General features: G+C 47.3%; 1 protein-coding gene across 1 annotated transcript in view; it reads left to right on the top strand.

The window, feature by feature from the left end:
- The window catches only part of LOC149367679 (acid phosphatase type 7), an 87,057-nt gene that overhangs the window by 9,659 nt on the left and 50,145 nt on the right, over positions 1-27,253 (top strand). Inside the window, exons 2-5 of the mRNA XM_089556858.1 lie at positions 16,268-16,462; positions 18,949-19,131; positions 20,697-20,722; positions 23,848-23,945. Coding sequence (XP_089412984.1) covers positions 16,268-16,462; positions 18,949-19,131; positions 20,697-20,722; positions 23,848-23,945 — 502 coding nt within the window. The remainder of the gene's footprint in view (positions 1-16,267; positions 16,463-18,948; positions 19,132-20,696; positions 20,723-23,847; positions 23,946-27,253) is intronic.

The raw sequence follows: 27,253 nt of genomic DNA, 5'->3' as shown, positions 1-27,253 counted from the left end.
ACACACCTCTTTGTTAACAGGGTGCAGGACAAAAAAATAACTGCTTAAAGAAGCTGCGCAGCTATGAGAGCAAGGTCTCAACGGCCAGCACGCGAGGATAGAAGAATGAATTTGTGCACAGGGCACGAATGACCCTCCCCAAAACCGACTAAATTGGGTTCTGTAGCGACGCAATCGCACCTACTTATGTTAAGTGCCATCTCACGTTTATCAACAAAAACAAACTGTTTGCGAAGGCGCTGCAGAAGGAATGGTAGCATCTCTGAACAGCTAATTGCAAAATTAGCGCGTGTGAGATCAAGAAAAGCAAGATCTTACGAACATCAAGATTAGATCTTCAGGTTAGTGCTCGGTTTAGTCGCCTTTCTTGCTCAACAGAGTTCGTGCCCAGCGTTCTCTCACACTTGTTATCACCTGATAAGTTTAAGCGAGTATTTTCGAAATGTAATAACTGTCTGGTCCACTGACTAGAAGCAGCCTCAGGAAAATATGCCTGTACGGATATGCAGAGATGTGATATTTGTGAAATGTCATTTCCTCAAAAATTTCTTGCCAGCGCGTATTTTTCCCCTGCGAGTGGTGGCGTTTATATAGGGGATAAATACGTTCTCCCCGTTTAACCGCTCCTGGCACAATTGAAAGCCACCGCACCCCACCCCGTGGTCGCGAGCGCTACCGAGCACACGCAGACCACGGCGGGCCTTGCTCTGAGGGAAACAAAGGAAAGACGCTCTGGCTGACACAAACAACAATAATGATTGTTAGCTGGTGTTATTGCTACAACAATAACGCCAGTTAGCAACAGAATACTCTAAGGAAGCGAGGCCGTCCGACTCAATCAAATGAAATCAAATTAAAATCAGTTTTATTCAAACGGTTAGTAAAAAGAATGCATGCGAATCATCTGGGCCCTTAGCCTTCTCGGCTAGACTTGGGCCCATGCAGGAAGTGCAAAAAATATTATAGCGAGACAACTCTGTATTATACAGCAGTTATGCGACAGTTATATAGAAATAAAAGCGATATACTCGAGGAATTATACAGGGTCTTGAATATTTGGGGGCCAGGTTTTAAAAAATTCCTATGTAAAATCTCTGTAAAACCCGGAGTTGGCGCGCTTGCCGGAGATGGCGGTCGCCTCGCCGCTCGACAGATGGCGCACCATGTCAACGCAGCTTCTCGACTCGCTTCTGCGAAAAATGTGAACGCCGCCGAGAGCAGTTTTCTGTCCATTCCGGAAAATCTAGGCAAGTACCGATGTTGAATCACTTATCAGATAACGTAGAGCACATTTTGCTACTTTGTGAACATTATTTCAGCTCGAATGGGGTAGTAGATTTTACATAGGAATTTTTTAAAACCCGGCCCCCAAATATTGATGCGGCGGCGCTAGAGTCAGCAGTGACTTTCGTTGTGTAGGCAAAAGCCGGTACCGTGTGCCTTGGGTATGCCATGCTTGAGCGTTTTTGAACGCATTTTGCAATATTCCGGCGAGCTGTGGTGCGGGTGGTTGAACCGCAACGCTGAAGAAATGCAGCGGCACAAGTTTCCACAAGTTTATCGCATTTAGATATGGGCCAAAGCGATGCGCAGCGGCCGTGGAGCGGGAAATGTTCGGCGACGGATCGGCTGCGCGGCTAGTATTGCATTTCTGCATCGAAATATGATAGTTTGCGCCTCTTAATCAGCATGTTTGCTCTTCAGTCACGCGGCGAACAGTGCAAAAATCAACGTCTGCTGCTTGTTCGCGTTCTGTCGGGCTCTTATTATGAGAAGTCTGGACTCGACATTCCATGTGTGTGTGACCGTAAATTGTACGCAGCTGGGACCGTCTTCAGGCGACAAACACCCGCACTTCGTCCCGGCCATCTCTTCGCGCTAAAAAAGAAGAAAAGAAAAAAAAAACAGCTGCTGCCAGTCGCCTTCAGCATTCATCTGGCCACTAAGCGCGACGTTTGAAGCAGCACTGTAGTCGGGTAGTAGGAATATACGACGCGTAGTTTTTTCTTTATCTTCGCTTCCACGAGCTTCAACTTGTACGTTTTTTCACCACCTATCCTAGAAAACGATTAAACGTCGCTAAGGTATCGGCAAAATCATGCAGTGCTATTTCCCATTTTACAATTACTGGTCAATCAGAACCCGGCGAAAACAGCAAATACCAGACCAAAAACCAGTTATCAAGCAGAATAAGGCCTGCAATCAGAATGACTTAAAATATTTAGCTCTGCAGAGCAAACGTAACTTCGTTGTAGATCGAGGTAAACTTCTATCCATTCGCCTGTGCACCTCTCTTAAAGCCAAGCGATAAAAAGCATTTTTTTTCAGACATTACCAGTGAAGATCGCATTTTCATGACCCATTAAAAGTAACTGCATGGCTTCAGTGTCCAGTGGCGTTCGGCGTTCTCCGCACTGAAGTGGCTGGACGAGAGCAGGCACATCACAAAGGTTCGTCATAAGAAAAACTTGCCTCGCGTCGTGCATCCTGTTGTCCTTCTTCTTGCACTTAGCGATCGGGTATGCTGTATCGCCCCAGATGTTGAGACTGCAGACCTGTATACCTCGTGCTTTCTCGGTTTCATTTAATAAGTCAACACCGCCGTAGCCGCGCCGTTGCTGCCAAACATAGGGGCGCAGAAGGAAGCCTATGCAGCGCTTCGCCAGATAAATCCGTCTGGCGAACAGGTTGAAAAAGTGCTGAACTGCTCTCCGGTCACTAACAGAAATGTTTCTAACCACAAGCGACGCGCACGCTTTGAAATATGCGCGCACGCGAGTTGGTTTCGAAGGCAGCATCGCTTGGCGCGGTGTAGGCATGCTACGTTTTTGCCTACACCCCGCGTCGCTGTCGACCGCAGCGCCACCTTTGTTTACAAACATGACGCTTGTCTATAGTAGTTAGGAGGACAAAAAAACAATGAATGCATCTAAGAGAAACACTGATTTATAGTGGAGTCGAATATTGCTGGCCCCGAAAAAACTTCTTTATTTCGGCCCACACTAGGGCAGGGGAGATACTTCACGACCGGACGGGACGAGCTGGCGGGAGAAGGTTCCCACATTCAGGCCTCGCCCCGCTGGCGGGGAGCGGAAGCCCGCGCCGATACATCCGCACGCGACGAGTTTGCCAGCCGACGAGCCGAGTGCTCTCCCTCGCGCGCGCGCAGCAGTAATGCCGTGCGTGGCGCCCTCTCTTGTTACGTAAGGTAACAAACTAGGCAGGGTGTATTGCGGGAAAGCAAACCAAAGGGAACGAGTAGGGAGCGTCCTCACATAGTCGGTATTGATATAAACTAGATTTGCATTTTTCGCATCTAGAGCAGTTTTATGCCTACCTTTATTTGCCGCTCGCCATCGCAGTGAATCCGAGAATTTCTGCTGGCTCTGAATGCTACACTGGATACGCTTTCTACTTAATCAAGAACGCTGTAATCGTGGATAACCTCAATAATAAAGTACTCGATGAAAATAATTCTGTCAACGTCCGCTATGCAGACTGTTTTTGAGTGAATTCGGCTTCGAAGCTATTATCCATACTCTGAAAACGTGGGCTAATGGAACCTTTACATGCATGGAAAACGGCGAAAATTAGTGATAGAACAGATAGAACTCTTTTAAAGAACAGATAAGTTTCCTCCGTTTCTCACACTGCGCAATAACAGCTGCAGATAACTGAGAAAATTCATCAGTTCTACACATAGTACTGACTGGTCTTCGGGCTTCTTGTTGAATGATCGTTAGCCAGCAGTTCATCATTTTTAGCCTTTTTTATATGCGTATCTGATAGCGCACTATCAGTAATTTGCAAATGAATTACAAATTCTTCCACAATCTTTAGCTCGCAAATAGTTTGCTAAGAAGCATAGTCTGAAAGGAAAATAGTCAAAATGTAAGAAGCAACTTTTAAATAGTTACAGCTTCACGCTACAAAAAGTAGCGTAAAGTGCAGTCTACTTATAATTATATTGCGAAAATCTGATAATCCGAACGTTATAACCGATTATCGTTAATCAGGATTACCGCCACCGCGGCTACATGCTTGGGCGAACACGTGATCACGCCTGTAGCGACCGCCACTGGCGCTCCTGTGAAGGGCGCACAGCTGCTTGGCGGTCTACCATGTTCGCAGAGCGAGCCACCCCTGCCTCAGCTATCAGCAAAAGATAAAAAAAACAGTGTTATCGGCGCTCAGCATCTTGGCGTGCGGCCACGATTTCTGCTGCGGACAGGGCGAAACGGAGGAGCACGCTAAGCTTATGATTTATTAAAAAGAAAGTAAACTTCTCAATGACAAAGGGGGGGGGGGGGGGGGTTCAGAGATATCGCCTTGTGCTTAGACGCCGCCTTTGTACCCACACTCTAAGAAAAAAAAAGGGTGTAAAGAAGGTGTATCTTCAGGACTTATGCTACCTGAAGACGTATGGGCTAACAATGCACTCTGGTACCACCCACGTGGAAGCCGTTAGTCTGTTTGGAACACTTATACTCATTTTCACTCCGCTAAGACCAGTTATGTTCCCTCGGCGCGAAGACGATGAACAGCAAAGTATGCATCCCTCATCACGGCCGGTCTCGACGGACGCGCGCGCTCTCTCGCTCTGTGCTGAAAGTACCGCAATCAGCGGGCGGCGCGCGTTTAACATTGGGCTGTTGTTGCCAGCGGTGGTCCAGCGCGGCGAGCGCGTCGTCTGCTAGGCGAAGAAAGTCTGCCTTGCGGCCGCCATGTTCATCGCTTTTGCGCAAAAATTAATCAATGAAAGTATTCATGACTGAGAGCTTAGATAAGGTAAGGGTTTACGAAAGCCTTGAAAGCGTCGCACGACAGCTGCGCAGCCTCTCGTATTCTTGAGTCCCCAGCTAACAACGCAAGAAGCAGGCTTCTCCTATCGCTCTATCGCTCTATTTGCGCCCTGTCTTCTGCTCTTTCCTGTGTATGTTTGTTCGTGTGCGCAACGCCATTCCAAGAATCCTATCGCTTCCTTGAGAGGCTTGCAAATGCATGTTTTCGGGACCCCGAAAACTTTAAAGCGGGCAGGCTGCGTACATGTGAGCGGGATATAGCATAACGTTTACTAAATCGGTTTACTTGGAATTCTGATGCCTGTAAAACCTTCCCTTTACGCTTACTGTTTCCTGCGGCCTGTTCTTCCCTCCGTGTGGTCAGTCGCCGGTCGGAGGCTTGTGGAAGGTAGTTGGGCGACCCCAAGGTCGACGAGGGGGCCAACGCTCTAACTGTGCGGCCAGATAGCCCCCCCCCCCCCCCCCCCCCCCCCCCCCTTGCCATAAAATCCTTTCGCGGCTGCTTACAGGCGGTGGATGAGATGGTGAGGGGTGCAGCCTGTCGGCACAAATTCGAGGAGGGCGTGGGGGAAATAAGCGCGCATCTTAGCATTCGGACGCGCTGTGGCCGTATTCCGATGGAGGCGAAATACAAAAACTCCCGTGTGCAGTGCGATGTAAGTAGGCGTTAAATAACTTCAGGTGGTCTAAATTCACCCCCTGCACTCCACTTCGCCACCCCTCATAGCTAACGTGTCACCTCGGGACGTTAAACTCCGCAATTTAACTCATTTAACAACCACTCTTTAGACGCGGGGGCATCCACCTCCACTTTTCATGTTTCTTCACAACGCAGCTGTGAAAGGTATATTAAGCAAACAATCAGCGACTCTTTATTCTTCCAACCCACTTCAGAGGATGAGATTATTTCTATTATTATTTCCTTAAACAATAGTTCGGCAGCTGGCGAAGATGAAATAAAAGTGATACCAGTCAAAGCAGTTGCTGAATTTATAGCAAAACCTTTAACATACATCTGCAATCGTATGTTCGAGACCGGTTGTTTTCCAGAAAAAATGAAAATCGCTCGGGTTGCTGTAGAAAGAGGACCATATAATGATCTAAGTAATTATAGGCCTATTTCGGTTCTGCCGCTTTTTTCGAAACTCGCAGAACGTGTTACATATGTCCGTTTGACTGGCTTTCTTTCTTCACTGCATGTAATTACGAACTGTCAATATGGGTTCCAAAAAGCCAAGTCGACTGAATCCGCATTACTACGAGTTAAAAATAGCATTCTTAGCAATATAGAGAGCAAGCGTTTTACTGTAGGAATTTTTTTTAGACTTTCGAAAAGCATTTCATTCCATCAAACACAACATTTTATTACGAAAACTTGAGTTATATGGAATAAGGGGTATTGCGCACCAACTAATGCGTAGTTATCTTAAGTCGAGACTGCAGTATATATCAGTGCACGGTGTTTCATCCGCAATGAGTGTTATAAAATATGGAGTTCCGCAGGGATCTATACTAGGGCCTTTACTTTTCATTATTTACATTAATGATATAGTAAACATTCCTTTAACCAATGATATAATTTTATATGCCGATGATACTAACGTTTTCTTTCATGGTAAAAATCTTAAACAACTTGAAATTATTTCTAATACTTGGCTACTGGAACTCAGCACGTAGATTTTTCTAAATGAATTTGAATTAAATACAAATAAAACGAAGTTTATGTTGTTTTGTGCAAAAAATAAGCCCATATTCCATGTTGTGAGACTGTCGTTTCGAACTTCTGAGATTGAACAGGTTGAAAATCTTTCGTTTGCGCCGCCGCGGTGGCTCAGCGGTTATGGTGCTCGGCTGCTGACCCAAAATACGCGGGTTCGATCCCGGCCGCGGCGGCTAGAATTTCTTTGGAGGAGAAATTCTAGAGGCCCGTGTACTGTGCGATGTCAGTGCACGTTAAAGAACCCCAGGTGGTCGAAATTTCCGGAGCCCTCCACTACGGCATCTCTCATAGCCTTAGTCGCTTTGGGATGTTAAACCCCATAAACCAAACCAAACCATAAACCAAACCTTTCGTTTTCAGGAGTTACCTTTGACAGGAAACTTAGTTGGTCATATCATGTTAATAATGTCCGCATCAAGGTTGCAAAATAAGTTGGCATGCTATACAGGCTTCGTAATCTGTTGCCCGTTTGGCTCAAGAAGCGACTGTATTTTTCTCTTGTTCAATCTCATATAAATTATTGTCTGCTGGTATGGGGAACTACCACAAAAACTGATCGCGAAAGACTATGTGTGCTCATTCGGAAAGCTGCACGTTTATTTCAGCCAGCAAATGGACTAGTTAGTGCTTCTGAGCTCATGATCCGCCACAATCTACCGTCTTTCATGTTTTCGTATCACCTGAAACTGAGTCTGTATATATATAAAGAGATGACAACAAATTCTGCGGCGTTTTGTAATCTGTACCTTGATAGAGATACCGGTTATTCATTGCGCCATACTACCTTACTGACAGAAAGGCCAAGAACAAATCATGGTACAGAAACTATCGAACATCAAATTTCAAAGTTCTGCAATTCCTATCCAGATATAATAGCTACTGCAAAAAATGTCACATCTGTATATCGGTTCAGGCAAAGAGCACGCGCTCTATTGTGTCATTGATGTTCTTGTTTGTTTTTTTTTGTTAAATATTCCTATGATCTTCATGTCGCTATTAAGCAAAGTGCCATTTATGTCTCGCAGCTTGTGCATATGTTTGGTTTGGTTTGGTTTATGGGGTTTAACGTCCCAAAGCGACTAAGGCTATGAGAGACGCCGTAGTGGAGGGCTCCGGAAATTTCGACCACCTGGGGTTCTTTAACGTGCACTGACATCGCACAGTACACGGGCCTCTAGAATTTCTCCTCCTAAGAAATTCTAGCCGCCGCGGCCGGGATCGAACCCGCGTCTTTTGGGTCAGCAGCCGAGCACCATAACCGCTGAGCCACCGCGGAGGCTCTTGCTTGTGCATATGTATATTGCATGTAGGATTATATCATCTGATCCGATCGTGATTAGGATGTATGCTTAAGGTGATATGTTAGGTACTACTGCCGCTGCTGCGCCCGGCGAGGCCAAGACCTAGTCAGGAGACCAATAGTCTCCTTTTGTCTTGCCTCGTGGGCAATACCTGTATACGCTACTCAACACTTCTGAACCTTCCCAAGTCACATAAAGTTGCCCTCTTGAAAGAGATGAACAAGTACTGGGCCAACGGTGATCTTCCTCTTGCCTGGAAGAAGTCAGTGGTAATACCAATTCCAAAACCTGGCAAGCCAAGTCGAACATTACAAGACCTCAGGCCAATATCGCTGACGTCTAACCTTTGTAAGGTCATGGAACGTATGGCTCTAAGAAGACTTGAATGGTACTTAGACAAGTACAACGTCCTGTCTCCTATGCAAGTAGGTTTTCGTCGAGGGCTCTGTGCCCAAGACATTCTCAGAAGGCTTTATAACGACGTTCTCGCATACCCTAGCAGCGCACAGCTCCGAGTGGTTGTTGGGGTAGACGTCAAAAAGGCGTTTGATTCCGTGCCCCACTCGACCATACTTCACCGGCTACAGGAAGTGGGGATAGGCGGCAGCCTCTACCGCTTCGTGAAAGCCTTTCTTGCAGAAAGAACTTTCTCAGTAATGGTTGGAGATACTCAAGGTGAATGGCAACATAACCAAAGAGGTGTCCCCCAAGGCGCTGTCATATCACCGGCTCTTTTTAACATTGCTATGTCAGGTCTCCCGCCAATGCTGTCGTCGATACCCGGTCTTAATTTTGCCGTGTATGCGGACGATATAACGTTGTGGACTAATTCAGGGTCCCCTGCAGAGCAAGAACTAGCCCTACAAACAGGCCTTAATGCCGTCCATGAATACATCAAGAAGTGTGGAATGGAAACCTCTCCCGAAAAAACCGAGTATGTGGTTGTCTTAAATGGTTCGCGGGTACGAGCCGAGGCCGAACGCAAACTTATCTCTCTTCATTTAGGGCACTCAGTAATCTGCCGGAAACAAACAATCCGTATACTCGGCATGCTTATTGACGAGGATGGAGGAGCCAAAAGCTGGCTTCATAACACGATGCATAGCTGTCATCTAGCTTTACACCTTATGCGCCGCGTCTCTGCGCGTGGATGGGGAATCAAGGAGGTGGGGCTCCGTCAGATAACCCTGGCACTCATAACATCAAAAATCCTGTACGCATATTCGTACATGCGGCTTAACGCAACCCAACGCCTTCAGCTTGAGCGAATCAATCGCAAGGCGATGCGCCTGGTTACTGGTCTGCCGCAGTACTACCCAGTAGTGAACCTAAACGCATGCAGCAAAATCAATGCCCTACAGGATCTGGCAGAGCAGCAATCGCTAGCCCAGCGAGTCCGTCTCTCCACAACGGCGGCTGGCCGACAGATGCTGCGGGCATTAGGCTACAACGTTGACAACTTAGCGCCACTTTCGTCCGCTGCCCCGCCATGGGAATTGATCGACTTAGTAGATGGTATGCCATTACCAAAGAATATGAGTTCGGCTAATCCTCAAAGGCGCAAAGCTGCCGCCAAACGGCACGAGAAGACATCATACAAGTTAGCCGAGGTAGGAGCCATCCAACTATACACAGACGCCGCTCAGTTTCAACACTGCGCCGCTATAGCTTGTCACGATTCTGTGTCAGATACCTCTGTAGTTCAACGGCTTTCCGAGGAACACACTGTCACCAATCTCGAACTCATGGCCATACGACTTGCCATTACTCGAATAGTAGAAAGACAAGATCCGGCTCCTTGCACCTACCATGTTTACACAGATTCACAAGCAGCGTACACCGCCTGCCGCGCAGGGGGAGCTGACTATGCCGTTCTCAACACTATTCGAACCGAAGCCCGTCGCCTGCGAGAGGAGGGCTACACTGTCATTATCAAATGGATTCCTGCACACGAAGGAATCACTGGAAACGAAAAGGCACACCAGGCAGCGCGCGCAGCACTCTTTCCGCACCTTTGCCTGTATCCACATTCGTTTCCGCTTCTTGGCCCCCTGATGACGTTGCGCACCCGTCGCCGCCCCATATGGATAGGGCGGAGACATGGCATCGCGCACAACGCTATCGTCGCAGCATACTCCAGCACTTGGCCAACCCTGAGCAACTATATCGCCGTCCACATAGCGCATTAAGGAGAGTGGAGGCAGTGCTCCTTCGCCGAGCCCAGACTGGCCAGCTTCTATCACCAGCGAAGTTGCACCTCATAAACCCGCGCTGATACCCGACTCCTCAGTGCCCGACGTGCCCTGCCAGAGGCACGGCCGAGCATCTCCTGTGGAGCTGCCCTACCTTTGACGCAGTACGGGAAAGAGCACTCAAGTCCCTGGGCGGGCTTCGACCTGGAACCCTGCAGGAATGGGTCGATCCGCCATCGCACATCGGGCCATCAGACGCACTCCGGCTCTGGCGAACTTTTCTTTCCTACTTCCAGGAAGATGAAGGGCCAGGCCATCACTTCGCGGAGCCGACCTCGGGACGACACTACCTCGAGGAAGAAGCGGACACCGGGCCCCAACCCGCACTCCGACCTTCACCCCCAGCCCCATCCTCACCCCCACCCTTAACCACTCCCCCACCCCAACCTCCATGAAGCACCTTAGTTCTGCCGCAAGGTATCGGCCTACTAAATGCAGAAATAAAGACGTTAAAAAAAATATAGCGCTCTAATCCGTGCTACGCCTGGGTTATCCCACTGCAGGACTGCGTGCACGCTTTTCAACGTGTTGATCTGATGCATACAGAAGAGACGGGACAAAGGAAGGTCTTCAGTAATAAGAAGAAAACTTTCTTGCACTTGTTTCGCGTTAAGTCACTTGAGACAACCGAGCGATGACGTATCGTGTGCGACATGGGAGGAGTGTTTATTCTGAACAAGCGAAATCCAGAAACCGAAACTCAGTCATATTACACTGTAATGACAAGCACATCTTTCCTTTAAAGGAGGAGGAGGTAGAAGAGGAAAGGCAGGGAGATTAACCCGAATAATAATCGGTTTGCTACCCTACACGGGGGGAAGGGGGTTAGGGGATAAAATATGAAAAATAAAGGGGAGTAACAGAAAACTGAAGCCACTCTAAAAAGTCAGCGTTCGATGAAGTCACAACCTATGGTGCAGGCCAGAAGTCCGCAAGAAGCTTAGCAGTGCCTTGAAAGTACTACAAGAACAATAGGGGCCCCGTAACGCCTATAAGGCAAGCGCTGAAATCCCATTTCAAATAATGTATACGCCATATTCTGCTGATGTAAGGATCTAAATGAGCCAACTGTGCTCGTTAGAATTTTCTTTGTCAGCTTGAGCCCCATAGCTTGGATTGTTTCGAGTGTTTTTCATTCCTACTTTCTTCAGTGCTGCTTTTTGATTGGCTGCATATAGATTTGAGCAGATGGGTAGAACATGTGAACACAAAGGACGGTGGTAACGAAGCGATTTTCAGCCCTGTCGCCGAAGAAGCAAGGGTGCACCTCTGCTGCGCTGGGCGTTGAAATCTTGAGTCGGGCTCGTTGGTACTGGGTGCCTATTTTCATAGTTTCTGGCGAAATAGCAGGCGCAGCGAGAAAACGGCACGATTAGCGTTCCTGTCTGCTTCTGAATTTTCGCTATAGTAATTATCAATTTCGGATGCGGTAGCGAAGCAGATAACATTATAGGTCGCATACATTCAAGCTAGTTTACTTGCCCGCTGACTAAGCGCGATCACACAAAAAAAGGGTGTCAGGTCAACGTTTGTGACCCAAGCCTGCTGTTGACGGTTTGTGTGCTTGTGTTGCCGCAGGAGAGCAGGACCCGTGATTGCACACAGTAAATGTTCCAACTGCTTTTTTCCTGAATTAAGGGAATAATCAATTTCAATAATTACGGAGAATGTGGAGGAGCTGGAATTGCATAGCATATTTATTTAGCACAAAACATGAAATACAAACACACAACTTCAGGGACCCAACGAAATTTGTTTAAGAGTCCCGAACACTAAAAGCTAATACATATGATGTAGACGACAGCAACAAATAACGCAACTAATAAGCTTTTTACAGCAGTAGGCACTATACTAGTGAAAACATCAAATAAACATGTTATAATTAGAAAAAAAAACTCAGACCAAAGCACTAAAGAATGTAGACTAGGATGAATTCAGTAGAAAATGTTTCAATTGTTTTTGAAAGGCATGAAGAGTAGGTGAAATTTGAACATTATAACCAAGACCATTCCACAAATGAGGACCCTTAAATTGCAACGTTTGCCGACCATTATTGGTGTGTATTGTAGGAAGAGCCGATGTCTTGTAGTAGACGTGTTGGTGCGTAGTGAGCGATGAAGACATACTGTAGTTAAATTGAGTGTGCTGTGAATGATCTGATAAATTAAGGCAGCGGTGTTATAAGTTACTAGGTTGTAAATATTTCGGATACCCAGAACGGCAAATAATTCATCCGGATGAGCATGCTGAATGTTTTGCGCGACAATTCGAAGAGCTCTGTGTGGAGCTCTATATGGACGAGAATATGGATGAGCTTTAATGGCTGCTTTAATACTCACGTATTACACCTCATCCATATTCTCCTTTGTACGTACTCTTATCCTTGTGTTATGCATTCGCACAGTCGCCTCATATACGCCAGTGCTGCATGTCGAAACGACATTGCCGCATTGCATCTGTAGGTTTACGGAACAATACCTTCCGCATTGTCACACGCAGCTATTTCTCTAACATGCCTTTTCCTGATTACATGAAAACAGCAACCTATCAGCCCTCTACCTTTTTCGGTCCTATTGCGGGATAGCGTGAGTTTAGGACACTAAGACTCACCCCCTCCTTTCTAAATCGGAATTCGAATGCGTTGGGTAAGGAAAGCTCCACGACCTTTGCAGCCTGGGAGAGCTTTGCAGGTCAAAAGTGAACAGCTATTAGAGCAAAACGACGTCATCTGTCACAGCCGTGTGATTTGGAACACACTGCCATTTTTCCTGAAACTTTTACCGTGATTGCATATTTTCAAGAATTAACTAAGTCTTCGTATTGCAGAAATGGACGTTTTTAATCTTTCCGCTTTTCAGTAATTTTCACCCTATTGCAATGGAAAAGTTTAACTCGATTTTTGCCTTGTTATGCAGGTGGTTGCCTACTTCGTACCTTCTGTGAAATTGTTCTGAATTAGCTATTATATTTTCTTCGTACAGTGTGATGGTCCATTTGGGACGCCCTGTACGGCGTTTTCACTATTGAGTGCTAGCCTATTGATTTCATATTTTGTTTACTTCACAAGGCAGAGCAGCGCAAACTACACAGGGACAAGAAAGTAGACGAGACACACACAACGCTGACTTACAACTGAAGGTTTATTTTTTCAGGCACTTCGGTAAATGTACAGCAGCATCAAGAAAATAAGAAGAGCAACCGAGTCTGATAAACAGTCATCGCCACCAGAAATCACACAGGAGAACTCAGACCATCCAGCTACCGATAAGAACCGCAATTCTTCCTCTATAAAGGCTATGTAGGGGGTGCTGACACAACTCTCTTTAAGAAGCGCGATTTTCACGGCTTCAGTGATTTCTCACGTGCTTTTCTCATCGCACCTGCGCAGCACGCTCGTGTTGCCCAGCTCAGGGGCGCATTTACAATCTCGGCAGTGAATGCCCAGATGGGTTGAGATTCGTTGCGTCACATTTTAATTGAGCTCGGACAATCTCATATTAAGGCATCTACCGGTTTGGCCTACTGCGATGTGCACAACAAACCATCGAGGGATTTTTGGAACGCGGCGTGTCGGCAGTGGTGCGTCGGACAGCGGAGCGCCGTGCGTGCCAGCCTCGCGTTGAGCGTGTGCGCGTGCGAGTGGCGTGCGCGAGGCAGGCACGAGGAGCGGAGGGCTGACTTGTCGGCAAACCGAGGTGTAGAGGAAGACACCGCAACACAAGTCTGGTCATTCAAGCGTGGAAGTGGCAGCTGTCGGACGTTGGGTCCGTGCTGCCGGTGACTTCCCTTGGATCATCGACGCAGGCCTACTGCGTTCCTTTCGGGTTCTGAAGAGGCAGCAGATGGATTGAGGGTCCTTGCTGCCAAGGCTTCCTTAAATAGGCTGCATAAGCCTACGGTGCTTTGGGACGCCGGTCCCAACGAACCGGTCGCGATTATTTATGGTGCATCCTGTGAGCTTACGACCCATCTGATTAACACGCTTGCAGAGGCTTGACAAGCAATGCGGAGCTGAAAATAAAACATGTATTCCTACTCTTGTTTCCTGCTAATCCCGTGTGCATAGGGAACGACTGCGATCTTATCCTTATCTTATTCTTTCACACAACTTAAGAAAGATAGAAAAAAGAGTAGGAATAGATGTTTTATTTTCAGCTCCGCATCGCTTGTCAAGCCTCTGCAAGCGCGTTAATCAAATGGGTCGTAAGCACACAGGATGCACCATAAATAATCGCGACCGGTTCGTTTCCTGTGCTCAGGGAGTCGTGTATTCCATCCCTTGTCTCGCGGCCATGCATACGTAGGCCAAACCTGCAGATGCTTTAATAAGAGGTTGTCCGAGCATAAATACAATGTGACGCAACAAATCTCAGGCTATCTGATCATTCACTCCCGATATTGTAAATGCGCCCCTGCATGAGCTGGGCAACACGAGCGTGCTGCGCAGGTGCGATGAGAAAACCACGCGAGAAATCACTGAAGCCGTGAAAATCGCGCATCTTAAAGAGAGTTGTGTCAGCACGCCCTCCATAGCCCTTATAGATGAAGAATTGCGGTTCTTATCGGTAGCCGGATGATCTGAGTTCTCTTGTGTGATTTCTGGTGGCGATGACTGTTGATCAGACTCGGTTGCTCTTCTTATTTTCTTGATGCTGCTGTATATAGTCATATTTCTTCAGAGATTAACAGTTGTTAGAAAGCGCTTCGTCCTGTGTGTTCGTCCCTTTTCTCTATTTTGATAGCGCTCACCAATACCTTCAAGAAAATCTTCCGAAGTGCGTGAAAAAATAAACCTTCAGTTTTAAGTCAGCGCTGTGTGTGTCTCGTCTACTTTCTTGTCCGTGTGTAGCTTGCGCTGTTCTGCCTTGTGACGAACCAAATAACCCGCGATGTGTTATTCAAGTTTGTTTACTTCAGATTTGTAAAAAACAAGCTTTCGACGGTTCTGCTTAATGAGAATATGCCAAAGACACTAATCCGGAAAAATGGTGGCCGAATTTTAGAATTCTCGTGGGTGATTTTGCGTGTGTCACCCCTGGGCGACTTGCACTGCAACCAACACTCTAAGGGAAGCTTGGACATGTTGGTGTGCCACTATCGTTACAGCGCAAGGCAAACGCCTCGCCGTGTCTGTGTACTCGTCTCGTCCTTGTCTTTTGCTCTGTAACGATAATAAGAACACTCTAAGCCAAAGGGAGAACTCGTGGAACTGATGGAAACTGCACTTGATTCTACTTAATAAGTAGCCTTGAATTTACGTGCAATTTTCCTTGACCATCATCTGAAATATGCGAATGATAGTGCCATTGATAGGGCCAACAGTACATTGAAGCAGTTCGTTGCTCGTATAGTATAATTCGACATGCTACATCCAGTGTGGGTTTAATTGTCGTGGGTGCGCATTGTGACGCACTATACGTTTTGTTCAGGCAAATGCGCATTTACTACTCAATGCTGGCTCTGGGTGCTGTCTCATGCCGGGCTTCCAACGGCAAAGTGGCGCGGCCGGAGTTACGCAGCTAGATCCTCAAGCCTAAACGGCCTCAAGTGCGCTGTTGAGGTATATATGTACCGTCTTTGTCAAAAGTAACCAGGCTGCAAGGTTCGCTTCTAGCTTCTATAATAAAGCCCTTGTTGCTTTCCTAGAAATCGAAACGTGTTGGAAGGTAAGAAGACCCCCAGTCCTTATCTTTAACGACCATTTCAGCTTCATGGAAGCTGTAAGGGCTCCACTGTACGAGCTAGAAGCAAACCATGCAGCCTGGTTACTTTTGACAAAGACGGTACATATAAGAGCACCCGGCATTTGCAGAACGTAAAAAACTGCGCAGCGGCGACGGCATCAGATGAAAAGGACAACGCAACATTCTTGGCAACAAATCGGAGAGTGCTCTTACGGAGAATCTCATGGCTATATCTGGCATGCGGAGCAGATGTCTTTTCCTTCGCTTTAAACGCGCTGTAGCCCAGACAGTTTCAATTCAGTTCAAAGAAGCTATCGAAGTAAACAGTCCACACCTGAGAGGTCAGAAAAGATTTTTGATTCCCGCTATTATGCGCGAGAAAGCGCGATACTTATTTTGTGGCAAACAATGCATAATAGACTAGCGTAACGTTTACATGAGCGGCGCGCTGGCCCCTACTGGTTTCGGGCTGGAGAAGTCAATGCGGCTCTTGGCCGCACGCCGGCAGTGCTTCCTACGCAGATGGTGGTGACGTGGACGACCTTCGATCCGACCAATGAGTCCGTGGTGGAGTTCGGCGAGAATGGCCTCGACCGACGGGCCACTGGCGACAGCTCCAAATTCTACGACGGCGGCTCCGAGCGCAGGCTCATATTCATCCATAGGGTTGTGCTGGAGGACCTCAGGCCCGGAACCTTTCACGGTAACTATATGCGCGAGCATAGCTCGCAAGTGTCTTTGTGAAGCTCTCAGTGTGCTTTTAGAGTTCAGAAAAAAGCGCTGGTGTCGAGGAAAATGCAGAGGAGCGCTCGAAGTGTGCTGTGGCTGAGTACTGACAGTGGCGAGCCAGATGAATGGGATGTGTGGTATTTGGGCTATTACAGACGCCGCAGTGGAGGGGGTCGGATTAATTGATACCATATTGGTTCTTTAACGTGCGCTGACGTCGCACAGCACACGCGTGTTTTTGTATTTACTCTCCATCGATATGCGGCTGGCACGGCTTGGATACGATCCCGCGACCTTGTGACCAGCTGCCAAACACCGAAGCCCCTGAGCTACAGCGGCAGGTAGTAGGCGAAGGATCAAGAGCGTGTACGGCCGTGTCAGCTAGCACCAGTTAGGCAACTGTCTTTCCCGTGCGCATGTGAAGGAGGAAAAACGAAAGAACAAAAAAGAATAGAAAAATTAGTCACGTCGCAGGCAAAGCGACGGCCCAGCAAAGCTGCTGCCCTGACATGAGGTGGTTCTAGGTTTCAACGCACACATCTTCTCACAATTCCTTACCGCATCTGTAAGGCGACCGAACTCCAGTACGCAGTTTTCGCATTAATCGAGTTACCGCGCCTGTCCTCCCCACGCTGAGAGTGAGTGATCAGGGCCTTGTGATATTTTGTACTGGACATGAAACCTGGATTTGACGATACGGGCGAACTTCGTACGCTGCCTAACGTGGTCCCACCGCGGCGCTGCATGAGCTGAAGTTTGGTTTGGTTTGGTTTATTGGGGTTTAACGTCCCGAAGAAACTCAGGCTATGAGGGACGCCGTAGTGAAAGGCTCCAGAAATTTCGACCACTTGGGTTTCTTTAACGTGCACTGACATCGCACAGTAAACGGGCTTCAAGAATTTCGCCTCCATCAAAATTCAGCTACCGCGGCCGGGATCGAACCCGCGTCTTTCGGGTCAGCTGCCAAGCGCCGTAACCACTGAGCCACCGCAGCGGGGCGCATGAGCTGAAGTGCGAATTGCGCTCCGCAGAGAAGTGCAAATACCTGAGGGTTGCGAACTAACGAAAGAAGGGACCATCGAAGTGCCTACGAAGAGCACCTGAAAAAAGAAGGAAAGAGGAATGTGGCTTTGATGAGGCTAGAGCACAATTTAGACCGAATAGTTACCTAGTGGTACGAATGGTTTGTAAAGGCATAAGGGTTGCGGGTATGAGATTAGCGAACGCAGTACTGTAATTGAAATAAGATAGTAGTAGTAAGTAGTAGTAATAGACCGGTATTCGGCCATAATTTAGAGGCCGATCATGTCGACCGCCTGGGCGACCAGAAGTCGCTGTTCTTCCTCCCCTTCAGCGCCAAGCCAGTCGAGCTAGGGGGTCATGGATAGAGAACGTGGGGGGTAGGAATCCGACTGCTGAGCAGCCGGGCAATAGAAGAGGCAATGGGCCAGGTCCGCATAGATACAGGGGCAGTTGGGTCAGGAAGGGTCCGATAGATAGCGATAGAGAAAGAGGCAGGACGGGGTAATGACTGCATTCATTTGAACGCGCCGAAGAAGGCGAGCCTCCGGCACCGTGAGTGATGGATGAGGGGGAGGGTAAAGGCGCTTGTCGAGGCGGAGCTCGAGGTTCACCTCTTTTATGGTGCGGTGAAGGGTGTCCCCCCTACAAAGACTGGGGGTTCGCAGAGTGTGGTTAGCTTAATGTCTTTAGGTGCTAATGGAACGACAACGAACGAAGCTCTAAAGGCGAGTTGGGTTAGTCGGCCTTTGAAACACGGGAAGCACTGTGGCTGAGAAAAACAGGTGAGTCTACTCGGACAGCAAGTCAATTATTGACATTTGATCGAAGTGACTAGATGGCTGACAACGGCAGGTTACATAGCGGACTGCAAGAAAAAAAGAAGCACTTGAGCCCGTGACTGCCGTCTGATAAAAAAAAATACAAGCAAAAAACAGTTTCTCGTGAAATCAGGCGGCAAGAGCGAAATCAAGAAGCAAAAGTAGTACGGTATTTCAAGCAGCACTGCCTTTATTTACCCCTGGGAAGGACGCAGTACGCGGTTATGTTCAAGCATCGAAACGACACTTGTGCGGCCTGCGGGACCAGTGTCGGGAAAATTAGGCATATTTCGGTGGTTCCTAAAGTAAGTCGGTAGTCTCTCAGTCGTGTCATGAAGGTCTCGGTAATAGAGATAACGACAACAAATATTTTTAAAGAAAAGATTCGACTGCAAGTTCTTTATCATGCTTTGCACGGAAGTGACAACTAGACTGTTTTCCTTATTCCTGGTGGCGTCTTAAATGCGGAACAACTACCAAGCCACCAGTAGAGTTGCTACCACGACAGGAGTACAGACCGCGGCCATAAATTGCAGCGAATTTATGTCCGGGCTCTGCGGAGCAGGTCTTGCTGCTGTAGAAGACGCTCTCAGTATGCAGCGTCTCTTCCTGTTCGCAGTCTACCACTGTGGTTCCCGGATGGGCTGGAGCGCCACCTTCTGGTTCCGGTCGAAAAACGCCAGTGCCGCTTGGAGCCCCCGGCTGGCCGTGTTCGGGGACATGGGAAACGTGAACGCCCAGTCCTTGCCGTTCCTGCAGGAAGAGGCCCAGAAGGGAACCATCGACGCTGCCCTGCATGTCGGTGAGGCCGGTTCAATGGCACAACGCGGACCACTCGCAAAGGCTGTGTCCCCGAGCTATAGCAGGGAAGACGCGCTTGGAAAATTCGTGCTTTCAGTGTATACACCCTTCCACAGCGTCCGGGCTTTCTTGTCCGGGCTTGCTTGCTTGCTTGCTTGCTTGCTTTCTTTCTTTCTTTCTTTCTTTCTTTCTTTCTTTCTTTCTTTCTTTCTTTCTTTCTTTCTTTCTTTCTTTCTTTCTTTCTTTCTTTCTTTCTTTCTTTCTTTCTTTCTTTCTTTCTTTCTTTCTTTCTTTCTTTCTTTCTTTCTTTCTTTCTTTCTTTCTTTCTTTCTTTCTTTCTTTCTTTCTTTCTTTCTTTCTTTCTTTCTTTCTTTCTTTCTTTCTTTCTTCCCTTCTTTATTTCTTCCTTTCTTTCTTTTGATGAGAAAATTCATTCCGTGTCTCTATATAGCCAGAAATTGCTCACGTTGGGATGGTGAACATTGCTCATAACCATTTCAGAAAAAACGCACACAGTGTGCATAGCGCTCTTTTGTCTTGATGAGTAGTCTTCCTAGTATTTATTACACGAGACGTGGTGCCCTGGCAGAATATATAGCAGCCCCAGGAAAAGACGGCCAGTTCCGAGAATGTGCTGCGAAGTTACTGGTGTCAATCACAGCTCTCACGACGAGACATGGATACGAACGGTGCGGGTTGTGATACGTGCAGGTTTTCCTTGTTCCAAGGGCGGGTGGGAAAAACTCACAGGTGCTGCCCTAAGTTACAGCATAGAGGAACTAGACGACCGCTCGCATTTGTTCTGTGCACCCAAACTGCGGTGAGGTCTGTCGCTGCGTGTTTGCACTTTTGTATTTTCCGTGTCGGTGGTGATGGTAGCGTTAGCAATAGCATTCGATTGTGACTAATATGAGCAGGGGAGGTGGCGGCGCGCAGAGTGAATTCCTCACTGAATGAGAGTAAGTGAAAGGCGGGCACATTAGCTATCGTGCTGCAGGAAAAGTCGAGGTCTTCTGCATGAAATGTGTTCTCTCGTAGAAGTGATAAAACAGACATAAACCATTGTTTAGAGGAAATGAACAAGGTGTCACGATGCCTTCTATTATGTAGAGGATACGTTGGGCAAAGAATGCATAATTCATCAGGCAAGCAGGAACACAACGGTCATCGCAGTTAAAACACAGCTGCAGGCCATCCTGCAGTCGACTTCCCCTCCCCAGTGATGCGCACTATGGCGCGTTTAGCAAGGAGGAGTGGAGTGGAAACCTCCATTTTTTTGGAGCGAGGAGTTTCGGAAAGCAGACATTAGTTGCTTATCGGAGGCGAGCTTTCGTTGCTGCAAGCACTGGTCCTTCAGTGCCGCGCGGCGTGCCTCCGTGCACGCGACACGACAGAGGGCCAGCTAATGCTCGGTCCTCGGTGGAGCTGGTTGACCTCGCGTGCAGTCTATCCCGTTGCGTCTTTGAAAAGAAGCGAATGAAAAAATAAAAAAAGAACTGCGCGCCTCATGGAATGTATGCCTGCTCTGCATCATAGACTCATTGCCATCGTTTGTTATCCCTGCAGGTGACTTCGCCTACAACATGGATTCGGTGAGATGTTTTCTTTTCTACCTCTTCCCATGGAACTTTGCACAGACATGCTTGCCGTCCAGAGCTGCTGTGCTACAACAGCCGCCGCGCTTTCCAAGCGGGCAATTAGAACGCAGGTGCCGCAGCGATGATCCGATTCTTTCACATGCTCCTCCTTGGGAATTTCGGTATTTCACTTTTTGAGAAATCAACACAGTGGAATAAGGTAGGCATATCTTTCATGCTGTGTCCTTAATTTGCCTTTGACATTGCAGGATAAGAGCTTGTTTTCTTTTTTTAGCTGCAGGTACTTATTATGACCAGTTGGAGCGTTACTGCTGGGAAAGAAAGCGCAAACGTCGTTGTCGGACACTTCAGCGCACCTAGTGTCCGAGGAAGTTAATTTGAAAATGAATAACTCCTGCGCATGCACACAGCGCGCGAGGCTGAAGTGGGGCCCATTTTGTACGAACAACCGGTTTACAGTGCCGGTCCATCATGCGAGTCTTCCATAAGTTGTGTAGTCCAGTTAGAAAGAACATGCCTACTGGGGTTCTTCGACACAAGACAAAGCAGTATACAGTACAGTACCCTATGAGAAATCATTTTAATTCGCTTCTGCAATGCTCGCTGTAGCACGTCCCCAAATAACCTTGCATCTTTAGAATCAGTGAAACACTGTTGAATTGCTTTGCGTACGTCGCATAGACGTCGCATAGACGCCGGATAACCGACGACACAAAAATTGCTTTTTTTTTTTCTGAAGGCATGTTTAAACGGCAACGTTTCGGTGTACACGTTGAAACTGACATTTTTTTCACCCGTAAAAATACTATTAATATCATTAAACTGCAGAATAGTGCAACGACAACCAAGTGACCTGCGGACAAGGACTATGCTGCGCTAAGGACTGAAATGAAACTGAAAAAAAAAACGAAGGAATCTAGAGTATAAGTTATACCCTAGATTCCTGTGCTTTTTTCAGTTTCAATTCAGTTTTTGATGAAGCATCGTCCTTGTCTCTGGGTTCCTTACTGGTCGTTGTTCTTCTTTTCTGCAGTTGATTATTATTAGTAATGTACCAACTAGCTCAGCAATCCTCCCTTTTATGTAAGAACACATTATGTCCAGGCTGTGCTGAATAAACCGAACGGTAAATTGGCGGTGAGAATATTCCATTTCATCCAAACGATTCTTCATCTTCACGAGGTGTTCTACCAGACGGACATTGAACCAGAATGACATTCTGTAGTGGTGGCAGCTTAGCCTTGGCTCTTTTCTAGCAATTTGTGGCTTCGAAGTGTTTGGTTTAGGGATGTTTTTTATAAGGCTTGATGATGGCATACTAACTACGTCACGTTCGCACAACATTGCATCACTCTATTGAATATCATGTAAAAAAAAAGAAAAAGAAGTAGGGGGCTTGTTTGGGCTGGTTGGTGAACGCTAATGTAAACGACTGAACAGCGAATGTGTCTGTGTTCTTCTCTTCCGTCCTTTCTGTTAGCACTGTTCGGTTGCTTTCATTAAGAAAAAAAAAAGCTGCGGCGGTGGCAAATAGTGTGATGCGCCAGGAAACGAAGGCCCTCTGTTTTCGTCGGCAGTGGTTCGAATCCCGCACCGGGATGGTTTCTTTTTCTGCTGGATCCCGTAGCCATGACAATCATACGACGATCCAGTTTGCTTTCCTCCGGACTGTATGAGAGGAATTGGACCTGACGTCTTGATTGGTTGGACAGGGGTATGCATAGAGTGTTTCCTACCGTTGGCCAAGTATTCTGTCGCAATAAACATTTACATGCAACCGGCAGCGTGCCTTTAAACCATACGCGCCATTGGCTCAAAATATGCGCAATTAAGGCACTTTACAGAACTCTGCAGCAGCCGACAAAGCACGGAGCAAAGAGAGCTTCTGCCGATGAATTCCAGGTGCTGGCAGTGCGAATACGCACACACAAAAAAGCCCACTGTTCCGGTTTCTTGTATGACAGTGCTAAAAGACAGCATAGACAAGGCATGGAGATTTTACTTTCCCTGTGATGACTGCACGAAGCGTTGTCCAGTCGTTTTAAATAAACATCAGCCCCTCCACTCCAAAAAAAAGAAAAGAAAAACGAGCAGAAGAGAACCAGCAAAGTTTTGTGTCTTCTCCTGTGCGCTGTTTTTCCGCAGGGTTTCGCTCTCACGAGCAATGCTACTAATGGCACACGCTGGCACTCTTTTGAGGCTTACACGGTTTCTCGCTGATTCAGTATGAACCTCAAAGATGTCAGTGTCGAGATGCCTGGACAGAAGACGAGAAAAAGCAACTGTTCTGGCGGCGTCTTAGATTACAGTAGATTATAATATGCGGGGTTTCCGTCCTCTCGAGAGCTCTCTCCAGAACAATTTTCCGTCCGTCTTGCTAAACATATACACCAATAAAGTATATAAAGGGAATATTTTATTACCTGCAAATTTTCACCTGTACTTTCTGACTGTACATTGTTAACACTGTTTTATTGATTGTACCGTATTGATTGCATCTTCTTCCTGCTGGTATGCGTATGCCGCAAGTTTGATCTTGTGTCCACTCCTATCTTGGTCCAGGATGGACCGATAGTCTGTACAAATAAATAAATAAATAAACACAGAGTACCACAACATCCAATCATGTCCTCAACAAAATTGATTCTCTGCCTTTTCTGGCTGTGTTAACAGTTTCCCAGAAGCAAAATACTCACTTATCGCAGAGAAAATTGCATTCGAAAATCTTCCCGCCAGTCCATTCAAACTCGCGACGCCCATCGAAAAGGAGGGGTGTCATCGTTTAGTAGTAGTGTGGCGCAGCCGCTGAGATCCGCTACCACAAATTAGGGCTGGCACAGGCGCTTCACTTGCGAAATAGGCAGACGGTGGCGACATCTGTGTTTAATTTTTTAGACTTTTCTATATTATAAAAAGGTCCGTTTCCGATTAGAGCAGTTTCTGTGATGACTACTCCATGGCCCTATGGATGCAGGCCAAATTCCATTTGTGCTCCGTGGCCATATAACGTGCCGAGGCGGCTCATGGGCAGTGGGCGACGGGGGACTCCGGATTAATTTCGGCTTTTCACGGGTGCTTTTTTTTGTGTTTTAGAGTGAATCTTCAGTGCTCTGTTCCAGGACAACGCCAGGGTCGGGGACGAGTTCATGCGCCAGATTGAGCCGGTGGCCGCCTACGTGCCCTACATGACCTGCGTGGGGAACCACGAGAACGCCTAGTAAGTGGCACCGGCGAGAAGCGCAGGTAACAGTTGCCGCTTCCCGCTCGAATAAGAAACCTGCACTGACGAAAGGACCATCCGCATTGTGTTGGCGGGCATGGCTCTTCTTCGAAAACGTAGCGCAAAAAAGGACACGGACGACTAAGAAGTGGACAGGACAGGCGCTAACTAAAAGATCTTTTACTTCCCTTGCCATGCTCATAAATGCAATTTCCCCATTGTCATTCTGTCTTTCTTCAACACGTGTTTTTCTTAGTGTGGAGCCTTGTACATGCCCTTCATCTTTTAGTCTATCTATCTGTATCTCCTCATTTTTGCCGAGGTTATTGGTTTGGCTCTAAACCTTGACAAGCTTGAAAAGCGCATTTTTGCAGTAATGAAGTTTCAGTACGCGATGTCTCTTTTCTGTTCGTTTTTTCCGCCGGGCACTGTGTTTTTCTTTGCCTTATTTTATCGTAATTTTTGCTCTTTTTCCGCACTCTGCAATCTTGATTGTCTTTGCGCATGCTCATCACTTGATGGTGGTGACTGGCTTCTATATACTAGACGTGGTGGCTTTTCGAAAATAAAGTCGCAACTTAGCGCCTGTCCAGTACACTTCTGTGTCGTCCGTGTCCCTTTTTGCGCGATGTTTTCGAAGAACTGTTACCAACTAACCCAAACCAAGCTACTGTTACATCAAATGACTCTTCAACACGTGAATATTTCTGCTTTCCCGATGTAGCGTAGAGATGCGCGCGCAAAACGGCTGGTGAATTAATAGCTGGCAGATTAGTAGCTGGCAGCGTCGCATCCGAACAACTAGGGACAAGCGGCCCCGGGCAGGACCAGCACAATTCGTCCCCGCCGCTGGCTGTCCGTGCATACGGCAGTGGCAATGCATTTTCTTCTGTAGGTACGCATTATGCCACACTGGGACTGAATAGGATTTTTTAGCAGCTGCTTCCCCCTTTAAACTGCAAGCGAAATTAAATTCCTTATTAATGCGAAAATATTATATGTCCCATTAGCACATAAGCCATCCGCTGTCAAAGTGATGAACTTCTGATATGTCACAACGTCGGTGTGCGATGTCGAAACACATGTAAGCGAACAACTATAGTCATGAATGACGAAACGTGACGTACTTTGACCTATCAACGTCATGGCTCGTAGTCATTATGCAACGTAGCATGACTCAGCGCTTTACAAGTAACGTAATGTATAGGGTAAAGAGCTTAGAGTTCGTACAAAGTATCCATAGTCATGACTCGCAGCCACAGTCATGATTCATAGACGTTCTGCAACGTAGCATGATCGCATACGTGCGTCATTGACATTTAATGCTTTCGCAGTCTTGTCTCTCACCGAATTTTTCTTACTCACAGCGGGAGGCGGGGGGGGGGGGGGGGGGGGGGGGGGGGGGGGAGGGGGGGTGCAGCAGCACTGTCCACTTGCCGCGCAGATTAAAGAAGTTGGACGTCTCTTTTGCTCATTGCTGCTGAGCCTGCGGTGAGCATAGTCACACTGATTGCACTAACTTGCAGTAACACCATATTTTTGTGAGTGGATCTAAGAAGGCAATGTGCCACATCTAGTAAACGCATTCACAATGCGCACCGTTCAATGAAAGCCTAGCTCAATGCCTGAAAGTAACTGTCTCTTGGTTGTAATAAGGGAGTAATTATTATTGACATCCACCCAAGCGCAGCCATAAAGCTACAAAAGAAAGCTATACAGCTTTCTCAGAAACTTCGTAATTAAAGAAAAGCAGTCGCTCTGCCAAGCGACTGATCCGGTGAGTGCTCCGGTAGAGCGACTGCTCCGGTAAAGCGGTGGTCCCGGGTTCGAACCCCGGACCAGGACGAATTTTTCTTTAACTACGAAGTTTATGAGGAAGCTGTATAGCTTTCCTTATAGCTTTATGGCTGCGCTTGGGTGGATGTAAATGAGTAATTACTCCCTTTTTAGAAATCTACTCCATCTTGGGAGGATTCCCCTAAAACATTTTACCAACACTGCGTCTTGGTTGTTTCACATCTTGCGAAACAATTAGTGCTACTTCGCTAAGCTTAAAATACACCTTTTTTGAGCAATCTCATTCATTTTCTCCTGCATATGTATCGAAGCGGCAAGAGACAGAGAAAAATTAATGAATAAAGGAGAGGTTTGCCTGGTTGTGCGCCTAGCATGCTACTCCAGATGGGTGAAAGGAGAGGGTTAAAAAAGAGAGAAAGGCAAAAAAGAAAGGTGACATCAAGCACACTCAACACTCACGCACTGACAAACATACATGATTATCGAAGGATGTCCACTAAGCCCTTGTCCCCAAGACATACTAAGAATGCTTTTGACGGACCTTTCGATTCAAACGAAGCAAACCTCTCAATCCAGCAAATTCAGAAGCTAGAGAGATTTTTCCGGCGCTCATTCTGATGTAGTCTCTTGGTTTTGGCAGAAATTTGTGCTCTCTGGTTCTCGCTTCCCTGCAGTTCATTTAAAGCTTGATACTAGTACCGCCCCCCCCCCCCCCCCCCCCCTTCCTTCAGTATTAAGGGGTACAAGAGCAACAAAGGATCAAGTGGCAAAAAATAACAGGATGAATGAACACTAGTCCAGCCTCTTCGCGTCTCGTCCGTCCTATTGCTTGCCCTAATAAGCCAGAATTTAGATACAGAAAGTTTTATTCAGCGGGCTTTGCGTGATTGCGTGTTTAGCGGAATAGCGAGCTCAGAGTGCGCATGTGCAGAACGCTAGCGGTGAAATGGCGTTATTGTACGCGCGCAGTCTTCAGAAGTTAACGTCGAGGCAGTTGCAGCTTTTACAAACTTAGCGTGAAAACATGCAGGCGTCCTTTCAAGCGTGAGCCGCCCTCTTCAGCCGAATAAGCTGCCCTCGCGGTTCTTGTTGGGCAAGTTTACTGGCTTGCTTACCGCTTACATCCGTGAAGACAGCGCAAACATCAAATAGATACGTCGCCGCACCACAATATTGGAATTCGCCAAAGGTTTCCTTCTACCTAAACTGGTTACACTAGCTTTTTGCAGTTGCCCTGTAACTGAATGCTCTAGACCAGCAACGCAGTGCACACATCTCCAGGCATTGCACCGGCCCCCTTCGCTGCAAAGTATGAGCTGGCCCTCACTCACACAGGGAATGTACAGTCCCCGTCAAAAGTATACGGCCCAAAGGGTTTTCTTCTGAGCTGTTTAGCGGGGCTCCCTAGCATATCTAGCACTCCAAAGCTTGGGAGAGTTTAGGATGCGATGCCATTCCTCTTTGGAGAGGTTACGGTCGCCGAGCATGCATAACGATGCAGGCAGCAG

The sequence above is a fragment of the Amblyomma mixtum genome, chromosome 1 (genome assembly GCF_055824585.1).
Source record: "Amblyomma mixtum isolate Tamu chromosome 1, ASM5582458v1, whole genome shotgun sequence".
Lineage (NCBI taxonomy): Eukaryota > Metazoa > Arthropoda > Arachnida > Ixodida > Ixodidae > Amblyomma > Amblyomma mixtum.
This window is presented reverse-complemented; position numbering and strand designations above follow the sequence as displayed.